Below are 14,112 nucleotides of genomic sequence, written 5' to 3'. Positions count from 1 at the left end.
CATAAGCATGGTAGGTATTACATGGTAGTTGCTTGCCTCAACGCTAAGCTCCCATCAATTAGCATCGCGTTGATCTGGCCATTGATTAGTGCCAAAACAACCTATACTATGGTCGTTTAGGCACTTTATTCTATTATTCCTTACTTCTATATATTCTTCCCCTTAAGGCGTATTGCATACTCCGCTCTCTATTCTTCCGCATGTGCCAGCGATGATACCCCGGTAGCACTCCTTATTCGACCCGTCCATACACAGCTGTCGGCTATACAGGGCTCTGGTTCTGTTTCTGGAACCTCTCGGCATCATTATCAGCCAGACCCTCTGCGATTGCGCATATGATGTTTTCTTCTCCGGCGGCTGGAAAGTCCGTCGACAGCCTTTCTGCGCCGTCGTTGGGGCCCCGGCATGAGGTCCCTCTCCACAGGTTGGTCCTCGTCGCCTAATGGAGCTTCCCTTACGCTGACATTTGAGTAGCAGTCGACCTGCTCAAGGATATCACCGTTCTTCATCCAGACGAAATTCTACTACGAGCTCCATCCATTCCGTAGCCGGTGCTTTAGATAGCTCATCTAATGCTTGGTCTAATTCCTTATACGAACCTGGACAAAATGGTAAATTAAGATAGCTGCCTAATGGAGAAAAACACACAACAGCTAACCTGTGTGTACAGCCATTTCGACCCTTCTACAACCACCCATTGTTCGAACCGGCCTACAGCCTCACACATCAGCCCCATCATCAAGTTCGCACAAGCCCCCTAATACTCGAGACATCCCGCCGGTTGCCTTGACCAATATCCCAATCATCGATCCCGCCGAGTTTGATCCCTATGTTGCGCAAGTTGGAGCATTGTATGAGCAGTTGCGACGAGTGAAAGAGGGCGAGGACGAATCTGCCAAGAGCCGCCGCAATTCCAAGCCTGGTGAGCAGCCGGATACGGACGGCCTACTTCGACCGACAACGAAATCCCATCGACGCGGTTCGACTGCTTCAGTCGCTTCACTGGCGTCTATTGACGCACCTAGCCTTTCACGCAGGTCGACTGGCCTAGGGCGAAAAGCCGCGCAGGGACCCTCACCCCTATCAACCATTCCAACCGTGTATTTTGACCAAGATTTTCATCTCGAGAACCCGAGGACATTTGATGTTGTTAGTGAACGATCCGAAGTAATCCGACCCCCATCATTGGGCAAGGACAGCTCTTCACTTCCTACGGCCCCAAGAAAAGCTTTAGCAACAAATGCTATTCTTCAAGAGAAATTGTCCTGGTACATGGATACAATTGAAGTCCATCTTATCAATTCGATATCGACGGCATCGACAACATTCTTCACCGCTCTTGGGTCTTTAAAGGAACTGCACTCAGAAGCTGCCGACTCAGTGGAAAGGATAAAGGCCCTCAGAGAAGAACTAGAGGCACTTGACAAGGAGGTAGCAACTAATGGCATACTGATTGCTCAAAAACGTCGACGGCAGGAGAACTTGAGACAGCTTAATGATGCTGTATGCCAACTACGCTGTATTGTTGATGGGGTTAGCCGCTGCGAGTCATTGGTCGATGCTGGTGAAGTAGACAAGGCTTTGAGCAGTATTGACTCATTGGAGAAGCTCATTGCAGGTGAGCGTGAGGAAACGGACGGAGAGGAACCATCAGGTATAGAGTTGCGGGATTTACGAGGAGCTTCCGCATTGCAGGGTATCAACCAGGATTTGAATGCCTTGCGCTTCAGAGTCGGAAAGGCTTACGAATTGCAATTCGTCAATGTCTTGTTGGCCGACTTGCGCAGACACACAGAGTCCGTTTCTTCTGCGGATGTTCTTCTTCGATGGGATAATGCGGCATCCAGGGGGCGAGGGGGCCACTCTCGATCACCGTCAATATTTCCCACGTACCTCACAGCAACAGAAGAGCTGAAAGCACAGCTTATGCCCAACATGAAGGGTCTACACCGTGCCAAGTACGTTGCAACTGCGGCCATGGCTTATCGAGATGCAGTCCTTCGTGAAATTCGCAATTTGATTCGACGTCCTCTTCCAAGTTCGAGCGACGACGATAATGAGTCTACGCTGTCGGTGTCAACGACCAGTGGAAGCAGGCATTTGTCGAGTCAAGAGAAATCTGCAAATTTGGCAAGAAACCTTCGGGCATTGGACGCAGAAGACGCAGAAGAGCTTCTTGTCAAGATCTATGTTGGTGTTACTGAAACCCTGCGACGGCTGACCACGCAAGTCAAAGTGCTGCTCGATATCACGAGCTCCTTATCGGACGCATCCAATTTGGATGGTGTTAAGTCACCACCAGCTAGGTCACCTGTGACCAGCCCACGCCCCGATCGCCACATCTCCAACCCAATGGCTGCCGCCGATGTCGAACTTCAAGAAGAACTTCACAAGAGTCTGGACATCAATAGTCTCCTAACACAAGCTGTTGACATCGCAAATGACAAGATCGTCAAGGTTCTCAAGGTCCGAGCAGAGCAGGCTACTCATCTTCCGTTAGATCTTTTTCTTCGATACTTTGCTCTTAACCTCTATTTTACAACTGAGTGTGAAGCCATCTCTGGACGAAGCGGTACTTCTCTTAAGACGGTGGTTAATGGACATATTAAAGAGTTTGTTCAACGGAATCGTGACGCAGAGATGCAAAAACTGGCCCAGGGGATGGAATCGGATCAGTGGAATGCAAAAGATTTTACAGAGAGCAACACGAAACTCCTAGATCTCATACTAGGCTGTAGTATGCAAGATGCCTCCGTGTGGACAGAAAACAACAAGATTTGGATCCCATATCGCGAGCATGAGAAGCCAGACATTGTGGCGGAACCCCCCGAGAGCAATGGGACTGGCAAAGACAAGACAAGATCCGCAGTCATTGAGTCTGAAAAGTTCATTCTACCAAACTCTGCAGTGCTTTGTCTGGATGGACTGGGGAACTTTTTGCATTTGATTGCAGGAATACCGTCCATAACCACAGACGTGGCATCTTCATTAATTGCATACCTCCAACTCTTCAATTCTCGGTGTACACAATTGATTCTTGGCGCGGGTGCGACCCGTTCTGCAGGTCTGAAGAATATCACCACAAAGCACTTGGCTCTTGCGTCGCAGGCATTATCATTCATAGCCACGTTAATTCCTCACATTCGAGAGTTTGTACGAAGCCACGCCGGTTCTGGGGCTGGAGTATCCAGCTTGATGGGAGAATTTGACAAGGTCCGCCGATTATTACAGGAACACCAAGACAGTATCCACCAAAAGTTGGTCGACATTATGAGTAGTCGTGCAGCGATTCACGCCAAGAACATGAGAGCTATTGACTGGGATAACGCCAGGCCAGGCGTGGTGCAGCCATATATGGAAATTCTTGCCAAGGAAACCACTACGCTGCATCGTGTTCTCACCAAGCATCTTCCAGAGACCTCAGTTCAATTGATTATGGAACCCGTCTTCGCCAGCTACAAAGACCAGCTGGGAGCCCCTCTCAAAGAGGCTGCTCCCAAAACAGAAGCTGGATCACAAAGGTAAGTTTTGCGCTCGCGGGGCCGGACGTTCTCATATGGGACATGTTGATCCTGACTAACATATTCCAGTATGCTGCGGGATGTGGAATTCTTCTCATCACGGCTGGGGAAAATCAATGGGTTTGGGGACACTGGAGACTTCCTTGCCAATATTGTCAAGTCCAAAGAAGTGAAGCCAAAGACACCAGGGCCAGTGGAAGAGACGGAGGAATCCCAGATCAAGGACAAAGCAGAAGACGACAAGAAGACAGATACGGAACCTGCGACGGAAACCAAAGAGGTTGAGGACACAAATGAAGAGAGCAAAGATGAGAGTCCATCGCAGGAGAGCGAAAAGAAGCCTGAGGACTAGCAAGGGACATGATTGTTATATAAGCGGACAAAACCACTACCGGGAGATGCCTACTGATGTACAAATTACACGGTGTTATTAGCACCTAGGAGAGGACGTTGACACGCGTACATGGACAATTGATGATTGGCAGCAAGTCTTACTTGCGTCTTTTTTGAACATTAGAGTCCAAGGGCAACTATGAGAAGACATGTGCAATAACGTGTCATTTTGGACCCATGCTTCCAGTAGGACTTTGCTTCATCTGTTTATCTGTAGTTGCCACCATCACCGGGCTCCGTCGCATCGCCGGCCACTTACAAGTACCCAGCGGACAGCGGCACTGGAGAGAGATGCTGGATGCGAATGTCCTCCACTTTCACCTCGACATCAGAGGCCGTCGGCTACGCAAAGGACTGGACCTTCAATTATCGAAGTCTGTACTAGCTTCATGCTATTTGAGCTCGACGCAGCGATGTAAACCACACAACTGAGCTGCGGTTGAGACACCCGCGGACCTTCTTCACCGTCATCGCGCAACAGCCTCCACCAATGCCATTTCGAATTACCCTACCCCCATGACTCCAACTTACTTCCTTGCGCCTCTAATCGGGCCATGTTCCGTAGACGGGACCAGCACCTCACCGCCAAGCAAACCCCTTCAATCCGCCAGCCCGCCTCCAACATTTACCCGACGGATATCCTTACGAACGTCAATCCCAAATCAAAGAGCATCGTGACAGAAGTTTCGTGGAGAAGCTGTTTCCGCTAGTATGATTCCCACCAGCATGGTAGAGACAAATAGGCCGAGCACGCGTGCGCGATGCGGAAGACGTGGCTTCTGGATGACGGGACGCATATGACGCCAGCACCTGGGACACGCAAATCTCACCCCGGGGTTGACAGGCAGCGAGGCGACGGGCATAGGTGACTTTGGCTGCGATTCCACATGTGCACTGGCTGCAGTTTTTGTATGGGGCTCGGGCCCGCCGGATAGAGCGAGGCAAATGACCTGTTCGTCCATGGAGTGAAAAGGCCTCTCGCACGGCTGACAGCTTCAAGGAAGGGATTGGAGCGGCGAGCAGGTCGAACCGCCGTGGTGGTCTACGCTCATGCAAACATGTGCGGCTGGCCCTGCTCACTGAAAAAGAACAAGCTTCTTGGCACTTGCTCCGGAAAAGAGGGCAAGCGACAATCGCCCTTGTCGAAGCTAGAAGTAGAAAGTCGAATGTGCAATGGCACGACCGCAACTTCAACCTAGCAAGGTGGTGCACAGAACCGGGGGGGAGGGCGTCTTCACGGCGGTTGAGACTTCATCCTTCGGCCGCGACACGTCTCAGTGTGGGGTGATTTCTTCGCTCCATTCCGGCTGCTCCTTTCCGCATCGGTCCGTAGGTCGCACTCGGGAACCGGCGGGAGTGGATCGCGCCGCCGGCATAGCTCCGGGTCGGAGGTGGAGGTGGTACAACAGCTTTATAACGGACAACACCGCGGCAGTGGGGGTACCCGACGAGTTGTGTCGTACGAGGGCAAGCAAAAAACAAAACAGATCCGGCGGCGATTATCGGCGGTGGTGGTACGGAGTACTGCATGACGTGAATCAGGTTTCCTCCGACACGTGGCATTTCCAGCGCGAGAGAGACATGCTTGCGCACAACTGATGGCGTAGTTTTTCATCAATGCGAAAAAGGTACGGAGTACACCCTCTCCATGTAATTTGCTCGTCATCTATTCGAGACCCAGACATACCTAGCCCGTGCACTGGCTGTGGCACACTTCGTCCCGGCCTAATACCAAGCATATTTCGCATACTACTCCTCCACTGACCGGCCCAGGCGGAGACCATCATCTTCGTTACACTGCAGTCACATGTGGCACTCTGTTGATAAGACCGACGGCCAAACTAGGACCCCTTGCAGGCCCTCATGCATATAAGGCGAATGAAATCAAAACCTTAACTGTACCTTTTGTGTACCATAATGAAAATCTACCAAACATTGTACGTTTAAGCAACCACGCTTCCATCCATGCATGCCGTCTACCTCATTAATTTTCTCATTTTGTTGTTGGTTTGTTTTTTAAATGCCGTAGCCCCCACAGAGCAGTTTACTTGGTTCGCTTGTAGATCTTGTTGAGGAACACCTCAAACACGCCCTTCTTCAGGCCCTCACTCTCGTCAACCCTTTTAATCATGGCGCGAATCTCGCCGGCCCTCTTCTCCTCAAACGCCTCGTAGCGCTCCTTGAGCTTCATGTCGTCGTACAGCTTCTTGATGACCGCCTCCTTGGCATCTTCCTTCTGGCCGTAGTTGTCCTCCAGAATCTTGCGCTGCTCGGGCGTGGCAATCTCCAACGCCTGGTTGACCAGCCAAGAGCACTTGTTGTCCTTGATGTCGGTGCCGATCTTGCCGATATGCTCGGGGAGACCAAAGTTGTCGAGGTAGTCGTCCTGGATCTGGAAGTACTCGCCGAGGGGGATGAGAATGTCCTCGGCCTGCTTGAGGTTCTTGGGCGTGGCGAGGTTGAGCTGGTGCAGGGCCAGGGCGACGGGCAGGTAGAAGGAGTAGTAGGCGGTCTTGTAGATGACGATGAACCGGTATTTTGTCATGGAGAAGTTGTCGAGGTTGACCTTGTCCTCCGGGGCGGTGAGCAGGTCGCACAGCTGACCCATTTCGGTCTGGAAGGTGGTCTCCTGGAAGAGCTCGACAATGTCGATGTAGGCCGGGTGGCTGCGGAAGTATTTCCTGAGGAGCACGTAGATGCTCGACTCGAGGATGAAGGCGTCGTTGATGGCGATCATGCCTACGCCCTCTTGGCGGTACCAGCAGGGCTTGCCGCGACGCGTGATGCTACCATCCATCATGTCGTCCGATACGAGGAAGAAGGCCTGCAGGAGCTCCGTCATCCAGCCAAGGGTGGCGGCTTGGAAGTATTGTTCCTCGTTGAGGGCGGCGCCGAGGAGGAGAGAGACGGAATCGGGGACAGACATGCCGCGGTTGCACTTCCCGCCGAGGGGGTTGGTCTCGAGGTTCTATCGAGCGTTAGTATACCCGTCGGCAAAGGGGCATTGAACAGCACGAAGCCAGTCAAGCCGCCCCCGTCTGTGTCTTGACAAACGAGATGAAACAAGCAACCAAGAAACGGCCGTGGGATAATAATGCGCAAAGCTACTCACAGTCTTCAGCCAGTCAAGCTCCCCTTGGGGAAGCTTATACTTGCGCGCATGTTCCAAAATAGCTTCCTCGAGCTTGGGATACACGGCCTCAAACTCCTTGAGGGTCGTTTTTTGCGCCATGACGAACGATTTCTAGTGAATGCCAGCCGAGAACCGGTTCGTCTTCCCAGCAGGCAAATCAATCACTTCTTGACAAAGTTTAAAAAAGACTTCAATTGGGTCGATCGAGGGGTCGTGTCGGTCTAGAGAAGAGTGGGAAGTGGGGTGGGAAGTTAGGGAAAACACTTTCAGGCTCTCAGGGTTCGTTCGAGGCGGTGGGAAGCTGCCCTGGCCTCCGCCACAGTTGAGCCACAGCACCCGGCACAACAATCGTCCCAAGTCGCAGGAGATCAATACTCATGGAGGCCTCATTCGGCGCAAGCGCCCATGGCACTCCCCCCACATGAGACGACTGAGCCTGCGCATTACTGCTCGGTACGCCCCTTGGCTTCCTCTTTGGCCTCACCGTCAAGAGGCACCGAGGTTTGCCCAATCGCGACGCACCAAGTCGAGATGCAGCCTAACAGGCTCCACGTCACCTGAACGACGCGGTCTCGATTGTGTTTGTTTCTGTTGTATTTCACGTTTCCACCACTTCTTTTCCCTCGTGTCTTGTTGTCTTTCGAAGCCTGGTTTGGATGGTTGGGGCGACAGGCCGGCTGTCCATCAGACATTGGAGCCCATACGTTCGCGGTAGTCGGGAATTCAATTGATGTCAAAATGGTTCTGCGAGTAGATGGCACTGCGAACCCGTGGGATCCCCCCAGTCGTCCGGACTTTATTCATCGGCTTATCCCCCGCCGTGGGCGCATTGGACTAACTGCTGTTGGGTAGTTCTACCAGACCCCTTGTTTTGGGCTCCACTCACACCACCTGCCTTCACACTCACACATTCACCTGCACACATCGGCATCGTAAGGTCCAAGGGGCTTCCTTTCTATTCATGTCCCATCTATACTTCTCCAAAAGGGGTATATGTTCTTCCGTACTTCGTGTCAAAAATGTCATAAAAAGGGTGTTCTATAAAAGTGTTCTTAAAGAGAGTAGAGAAGTACCAAAAAGTGTGTCAAAGAGTGCGCGGCTCGTGTCTCGCTTCTACCTCCGGTCGAAGTGTAGATGACGAGGCGCACCGAGCCCGTGGTGAAGTGGAAGTACAAGGAGATGATGAAGGGCCGTCGCCAACCCATTCACTCCGAATCGCAAAATGATAAGATAAGGCTTTTGTCTCCCTTCAGCCCCTTCCCCCCAAAAAGAAAAAGAATGATTCCTTACCCAGCTGCGCCTGTGCTGCCTGAAGCTCCATGTCAAGTTCCTTGTCAAATCCATGAAATCTCGGCGCTTGTTCCTTTACCAAGACGCGCGAGGGGTATCCGTTGTGTCCTGAAAAAAAAACTTCTCTACCTTTTCTACTCCGTAACATAAATCATAGCATCATGAGATGTCTCGATTTTGACGCTCAACGCCTTCTCAAGGGGCAGCGTGTGTTGGAATCATCAAGATTCAACAACATTCATCACTCCCCTAGAAGGGATAGCTTGCTGGTTTCCCGAGCCCCCAAGAACGAATCACAGGTTTGTTTTGATGAGTCGGCTGCCTAAGAGAAGTTGATGCCGGTAGATCCTGCGCCGAGAGTGGTGATGAGATCCACCTCGTGGGTAACCTTGGTCTGGATCTCGTCGGGGAGGTAGTAGGCGTTGTTGCAAGGGAAGACCATGCAGCCAGACATGGGAGACTTGCCGCTGGCAGGATACATCTGCTTGACATTGTTCTGGTCATTGGGGTTGACGATGGCGGAGACATCAAAGTAGGTCATGCCGCCCCAAGCGCCAAAGTTGACCTCACCGAGCATGCCGGGAACATTTTTCTGACCCTTCTGGACAGCGTAATAGTTACCGATCCATTGGTCCGGGAATTCGACAACAGTCTTTTGCTGGCTGTTGCAGGTGACGGGGGCGACCTCGGAGTAACCAGGGTTGGGGGTGAAGTAGATGGTGCGGACGACGTCGTCGAGAGTCCAGAAGCTGATAGTGGCGGCGCTGACGGCAGCAGCGGAGGCAACGAGAGCCAGGGCAGAAGTAGCGAAACGCATCTTGGTGCTTTGAGTTTGTTTTGTTGGCTTGTAGTTGTGTTTGTAGAGACTGTCGGTTGTCTCGAGAACTAGCCTCAGAGACGCACTGTTCAAGGGATTGAAGTTGTTCAAAAACGGAACCTGGCCGTTGTATCGTTTGCTGGCAAAGAATGGAGAAGCTGTCAAGAAAAGACGAGCTTCGAGAATGAATGTGAGTCCGAAGACTAAACACAACAACAAGTGATAAAAATGATGGTAAGGCGATATGGGAAACAGCCACAAGAGAGCCGGGATCTGTCAACGGGGAAGGATGCTTGATTTATACATGGCAGCGATCCAAGAAAAGCGCTAGCTGCTGTCCAAGGCACGGCGAACACGGCTAGCACAGACACAGACTTTTGTGGAAGAATGACAATGCCATTCTTTTCTTGGATCCACGCCACGCGGAGCAAGCCCGACTGCGATTACCAGTCTCCCCTTGAGGGGGGGACAACAAGAGTCTGGTCCACCGCATGCAATTGTACGATGTATGTATGTGCCCTATCCACACGCCCCAAGTGTCATGCGCTGGCATCTGGATCATGGCGGGTACGTCCTTTGGCTACATCCCTCGCAATAAGTACCATATTGGCATCTGAGGGACAAGGCCCGGGCAGGCTCGCCACGTTTGTCTCCCCCGTCGAGGACGATTACTTGCGCACTAGTTTTCCTATTACATCTCCATTGAGCGGAATGGGTCCTAGATTGACCCACGGACTACCGAGTAGTTGCACCAACTAGTTGCGGTGGTTAGGTTTTGTCCATTGTTGAAGTCGTAGTGGAGGGGGGTTTGAGCCCTCTGCGAAAAAAAGATGTCCATGGCGAGTATAATTTTGTTTTATTCCAAAACAGTGTGCCATAGCGTCAAGAACGAAACCAGAGCCGTACAATACTCCGTAAATACATCTCGTCTTGCAGAAGCGGTATTGGATGGCTCCTGGGTACCAAGTAGACGGAAACAAAAGGGGGCACCTGGGACGCCAAAGATTCGTACACACTGTTCCCCTCGCGCCCATGTCCCATAACGTATCAGACTTAATGTCGCAAGGACCAGGACCAACTGACAGGTTCCAAGCCTCAAGGCATCTGGTTCGTTCGAAACCCAGGCTAGTTATATTGGGATAACCTTCTGTGGCGGTCCCCCCCCGCCAGGAACAGAGTTTTCCAAGTTGTTCGAAAGAAGCCTGGCGCAGTGCCACCCAGAGCCTTTGGTGGCTCTTCCCTCCCAATCATGTGCATTAGAAAGATGGGTTATTCAGGTTCAAGATTCATTCGGGAGGGTTTTCGCTCCCGTTGGCGCATTTGATATTTCATCATAGGCGTTGCGTGGTCGCGGGGAGCATGCCCATTGTTTTCGCCACTCCCGGCCTCCCGCGGGGAAGTATTATTACTAGTATTATTATTATTAGACGCGGAACATTTGACAGTTGACCATGGCCCTGCGAGTGGACGGACTTGCGAGTGGACGGACTGCGAGTGGACGGACTTGCCAGTGGACTTGCGAGTGGACTTGCGAGTGGACTTGCGAGTGGACTCGTGGAGGAGCATCGTGGTACTAGACAACTTTAGAATACGTGCAGGGGCCCCGGTTTCAAGGTCTCCCCGACAGGCAAACAGCCAGACAACCCGCCAGGTCCCCCTTGCCAAGCCTCACCGGTGCTCCGTAATCGACTTGATAAGTACGGAGTACAGCGCGGCAAAGCGGCTGGGCGGCGCGGGTACCTGACAAGCCAGATCGAGGCCAAGGAAACTGTGGACGAACGGCGGCGGGGACATGGGTGCGAGTATCCTCCCTCAGCCATGGATGCCCGATCGACCCGTAGACAGCCCGTAGACGGCCTGGGTGTGCGCGTCTGCGTTGGCTTCATGTACATACGTGGTCTGCTTGTGGTCTGTTCATCCTACCAGCCCATGACTTGCCAATCATCGGGGTATGACTTATGACCTGGCAGCATCGCACAGGGGTACGGCGTGCAATATTGATGCGCCAGCCAGCCAGCCAGCAACGGCCACGGCAGTTCAGCTGAGAACCTGGAACCGGGGACTGCTTTGTAGACAGTGAGAATCCTGGGTGGGGAGCGTCTTACCGCGTGGCAAGATCGTCTGATTTGCCCATCCTTGACCATGCGGCAGCCGCTGGTCTCGTTTGAAACAGGAAACGAAGAGCAGTGACAAACAAGCAAACGCTGGCTCGCGCCGTCTCCCTTGGTGTATTTAGCCATTGGCACAGCCATCGCCATCGGCTCATACCGTCCATGCCCGTCGCAAGTTCCTCCTGTTGGGGGGTTGTCGTGGCTGGGGCTTGCGTGGCCGCCCAGGGTGCCGCTGATAGGAATGGCGAAACAGCCTATTCGCCAGCTTTTGATGTTGGGTCCTCGCTATGTACTGTGCTCCGTTCTCAGTTTCCTTTCTCTTTGACAAGATGTACGTATATTAATTGATGACCCGTGGCTCCAGTGGGCTTCGGCGGGCGTTGGTGGCTGCCAGGTTTGACCCAATGGGATGGCCCAGAGAGGCCAGTCAAATCTCTTCAAACGCCAGGCTTGAGTTGAGCCATTTTGGTTTTTCCTTGCTTTGCTTCCTTGTTCGAAGGGTTCTCCTTTCCCCGTTGATGATGTCTGGACGTCTGGACCTGAGGCATCTCGCCTCGGCTGAATATCCCTTCCAAATCCAACCCAGACTCCAACCAACCGCTGGCCTTGGGCTTCCGACCTTCCGCTGCCGTGGCACAGACACGGGCACCATTACTTGATCCATCACCAAACTCTCAGTCATCAACCCATCCCCGCCAGGGACGGGCTCTACCGCCAGAGTCTCCAGATGTCATCTCCAATCGTTAGACTGTTGACAGCCTAGCAACCTAGCGCCCAAAACAGCAAAACTTTCGGTGTCTTTCTGTCTTATCTATCAGTCCCAGGTATCTACATGAAATGTTGGCCGGCTTGTGCATACTGTGACATAGCGGCACGTACATCAAGGTACCTGCGGTCCTCTTGGTACAGAGCGTCGATCTAGGCTCCATAGCTGCAGAAATCTTCGGATGCAATGGCCTGGGCTACAGATTGAAGCTAGATGGACTAGTGGTCCCTGTTCCTGATGATCATTGCCAGGGCGCGCATGCAAAAAAGGTTCCAGACGCCATCGACCCCTGTGCCTAGCTGCCATGAGGCCCATGACCCAGAGCCGGAAGCCCAGGTGGGCGCTCCCATTGCTTGCTAGACCAGAGACACATCAGATGGTAACGGTAATGCTAATCCATTGCCCAGAGAGACACTTGGTCCCTGTGAAATTCTAGCCGTGTTCCACAAGTTGAGAGGTTGGAGGTTGGAACTTGGAGGTCGGAGGGTGGAGATATGAGCGAGGTCCGAAGGCCGGACGACGAGTAACTACCTAGGCAGTTGAATATTTGAGCTTCACATGGTAATGCAAATTGCCGGAGTAAGACTTTTGATGAAGAGGCCAGGGCACCGGGGACGCTGCAGAAACGCACAACGAAGATTTCGTTAGATTAGGTCTCGTGCATGACGCTGTCCCTTATGGCTAGTCCCGGAACACGGTGAGAATACATTTGGTTGCTTCGTACATACGGAGTACAGGCTGAACAGCCGCATTGTGGTGGCAGTGGTGTCAGACCCTCGCTGAATGCTTGTTCTCTCATAATTGCCTCATCCATCAGATGGCGCAAGACCATCAGCCCGCTGTGAGGAAACCATCACTTTTGTTCATGTAGGTTGACGTGCCGAGAGAAAATGGAAAACCAAACGCCATGCCCCCGGTGAGCTGCGAGCAGATACGAAATTTTCACAATGCTGATACTCAGTGTGCCCGGTTGCAGCGATTTTTGATCTTGGAATTTTTTTTTTTTTTTTTTTTTTTTTTTTTTTTATTTTTTTTTTTTTCGGCGAAGATGGGAAAACTTTTCAGACCCACCAGCTCAGGCTGAACGGGCAAAAGAAATTGACCAGTTGGAGACTCGCATCCCTTTGAGTGTGCGCAGGTGCCTGTTATGTATATACACCAGACTTTTCTCTGATACTTGCTAAGTACATCTTCACAGTGAGGGTAACCTATTTATATACCTGTAGCTTTTCATATAGAAGGTAGTTACCTTTTTTATCATATAAATTTTTGAGTGAATTAAGTATCTTATAATTTAATATCTTCAATTGGCTAACATCCTTGGTCGTTACCAAAATGGCACCTGCGCACATTCAAAGGGATTTGATGCAAGATAACCACATGCAACACTAGTGGACTGGACAGGAGCTGACATGGGTGCCTGCAGCAGGCTTTTCTTAGCGCCGTACGGAGGAGTACTAGTCAGCGCGCATGCCGCTACACCGCGGCGCGCAAAACGTTGTGAGCACTGTACAGCACTGCAAACCATTGTTTAGCGGCATCATTGATATCTGGTCTGTTGAAAATTTTCTCCTCCCCTTACATCGAGAAAGTTTGAAAGGCTCTTGCACCATTGATGCCCCGATATTCAGGCTCCCGCATCGGAGGCAATTGATTGGACAGGTCTTGGTGGCGCTGGGCTGTACTAACTTGAGCCTTTCTTCCAGTACAAGTAAACGACACAAGCAACATGTCGTCGTGCTCGGATAGTGTCGGCGCTCTTGTTCAGAGTGACGGTACCACAATCTATTTTATGTCAACAGCTTGTGTACCGAGAACGCACCATCGGCAAGCGTGGAGGAGATGGGATAACTCATCGTTTACGAAATTCCAATCTCTCCGCCCAGAAAACGGAACAGAAAGACCAGGGACAAATCTCCAGTGTGCCTAGAACACACGTTTCTGCAATAGGAGTCAGTTCGGAGTGTTAGCGTCGGGTTCAGCCAGGTTCAACAGATGATCAGATCAGAACCACCAAGAAAATAGGAAAAGCTGGCCGTTTACAGACCATGGCTTACGCCATTCCTCCTTTCAGACGATGA

At 51.8% G+C, this 14,112-nt stretch overlaps 4 protein-coding genes across 4 annotated transcripts; 2 read left to right on the top strand and 2 right to left on the bottom strand.

The window, feature by feature from the left end:
- Positions 1-16: 16 nt before the first annotated feature.
- Positions 17-5,303, top strand: J3458_020754 (uncharacterized protein). The gene is made up of 3 exons (XM_066122218.1): positions 17-424; positions 475-611; positions 671-5,303. Exons 1-3 carry the CDS (start codon positions 336-338, stop codon positions 3,523-3,525), a joined length of 3,081 nt encoding a protein of 1,026 aa, XP_065972845.1. The 5' UTR covers positions 17-335; the 3' UTR covers positions 3,526-5,303.
- Positions 5,304-5,522: 219 nt separating this feature from the next.
- On the bottom strand, positions 5,523-7,466 carry J3458_020753 (uncharacterized protein). The gene is made up of 2 exons (XM_007814127.2): positions 7,027-7,466; positions 5,523-6,882 (listed from the first exon to the last, which is right to left on the bottom strand). The coding sequence occupies exons 1-2, from the start codon at positions 7,144-7,146 to the stop codon at positions 5,959-5,961; spliced, it is 1,044 nt and encodes a 347-aa protein (XP_007812318.1). The 5' UTR covers positions 7,147-7,466; the 3' UTR covers positions 5,523-5,958.
- Positions 7,467-8,659: 1,193 nt separating this feature from the next.
- Positions 8,660-9,154, bottom strand: J3458_020752 (uncharacterized protein; the record flags this gene model as incomplete). The annotated part of the gene is made up of 1 exon (XM_007814126.1): positions 8,660-9,154. One exon carries the CDS (start codon positions 9,152-9,154, stop codon positions 8,660-8,662), a length of 495 nt encoding a protein of 164 aa, XP_007812317.1.
- Positions 9,155-11,380: 2,226 nt separating this feature from the next.
- Positions 11,381-13,011, top strand: J3458_020751 (uncharacterized protein). The gene is made up of 2 exons (XM_066122217.1): positions 11,381-12,367; positions 12,439-13,011. Exon 1 carries the CDS (start codon positions 11,613-11,615, stop codon positions 11,922-11,924), a length of 312 nt encoding a protein of 103 aa, XP_065972844.1. The 5' UTR covers positions 11,381-11,612; the 3' UTR covers positions 11,925-12,367; positions 12,439-13,011.
- Positions 13,012-14,112: the final 1,101 nt, after the last annotated feature.

The sequence above is a fragment of the Metarhizium acridum genome, assembly GCF_019434415.1.
Source record: "Metarhizium acridum strain ARSEF 324 chromosome Unknown scaffold_574, whole genome shotgun sequence".
Taxonomy (NCBI): domain Eukaryota; kingdom Fungi; phylum Ascomycota; class Sordariomycetes; order Hypocreales; family Clavicipitaceae; genus Metarhizium; species Metarhizium acridum.
Note: the sequence above shows the minus strand (reverse complement) of the source record. Positions and strands in the feature narration are given on the sequence as shown.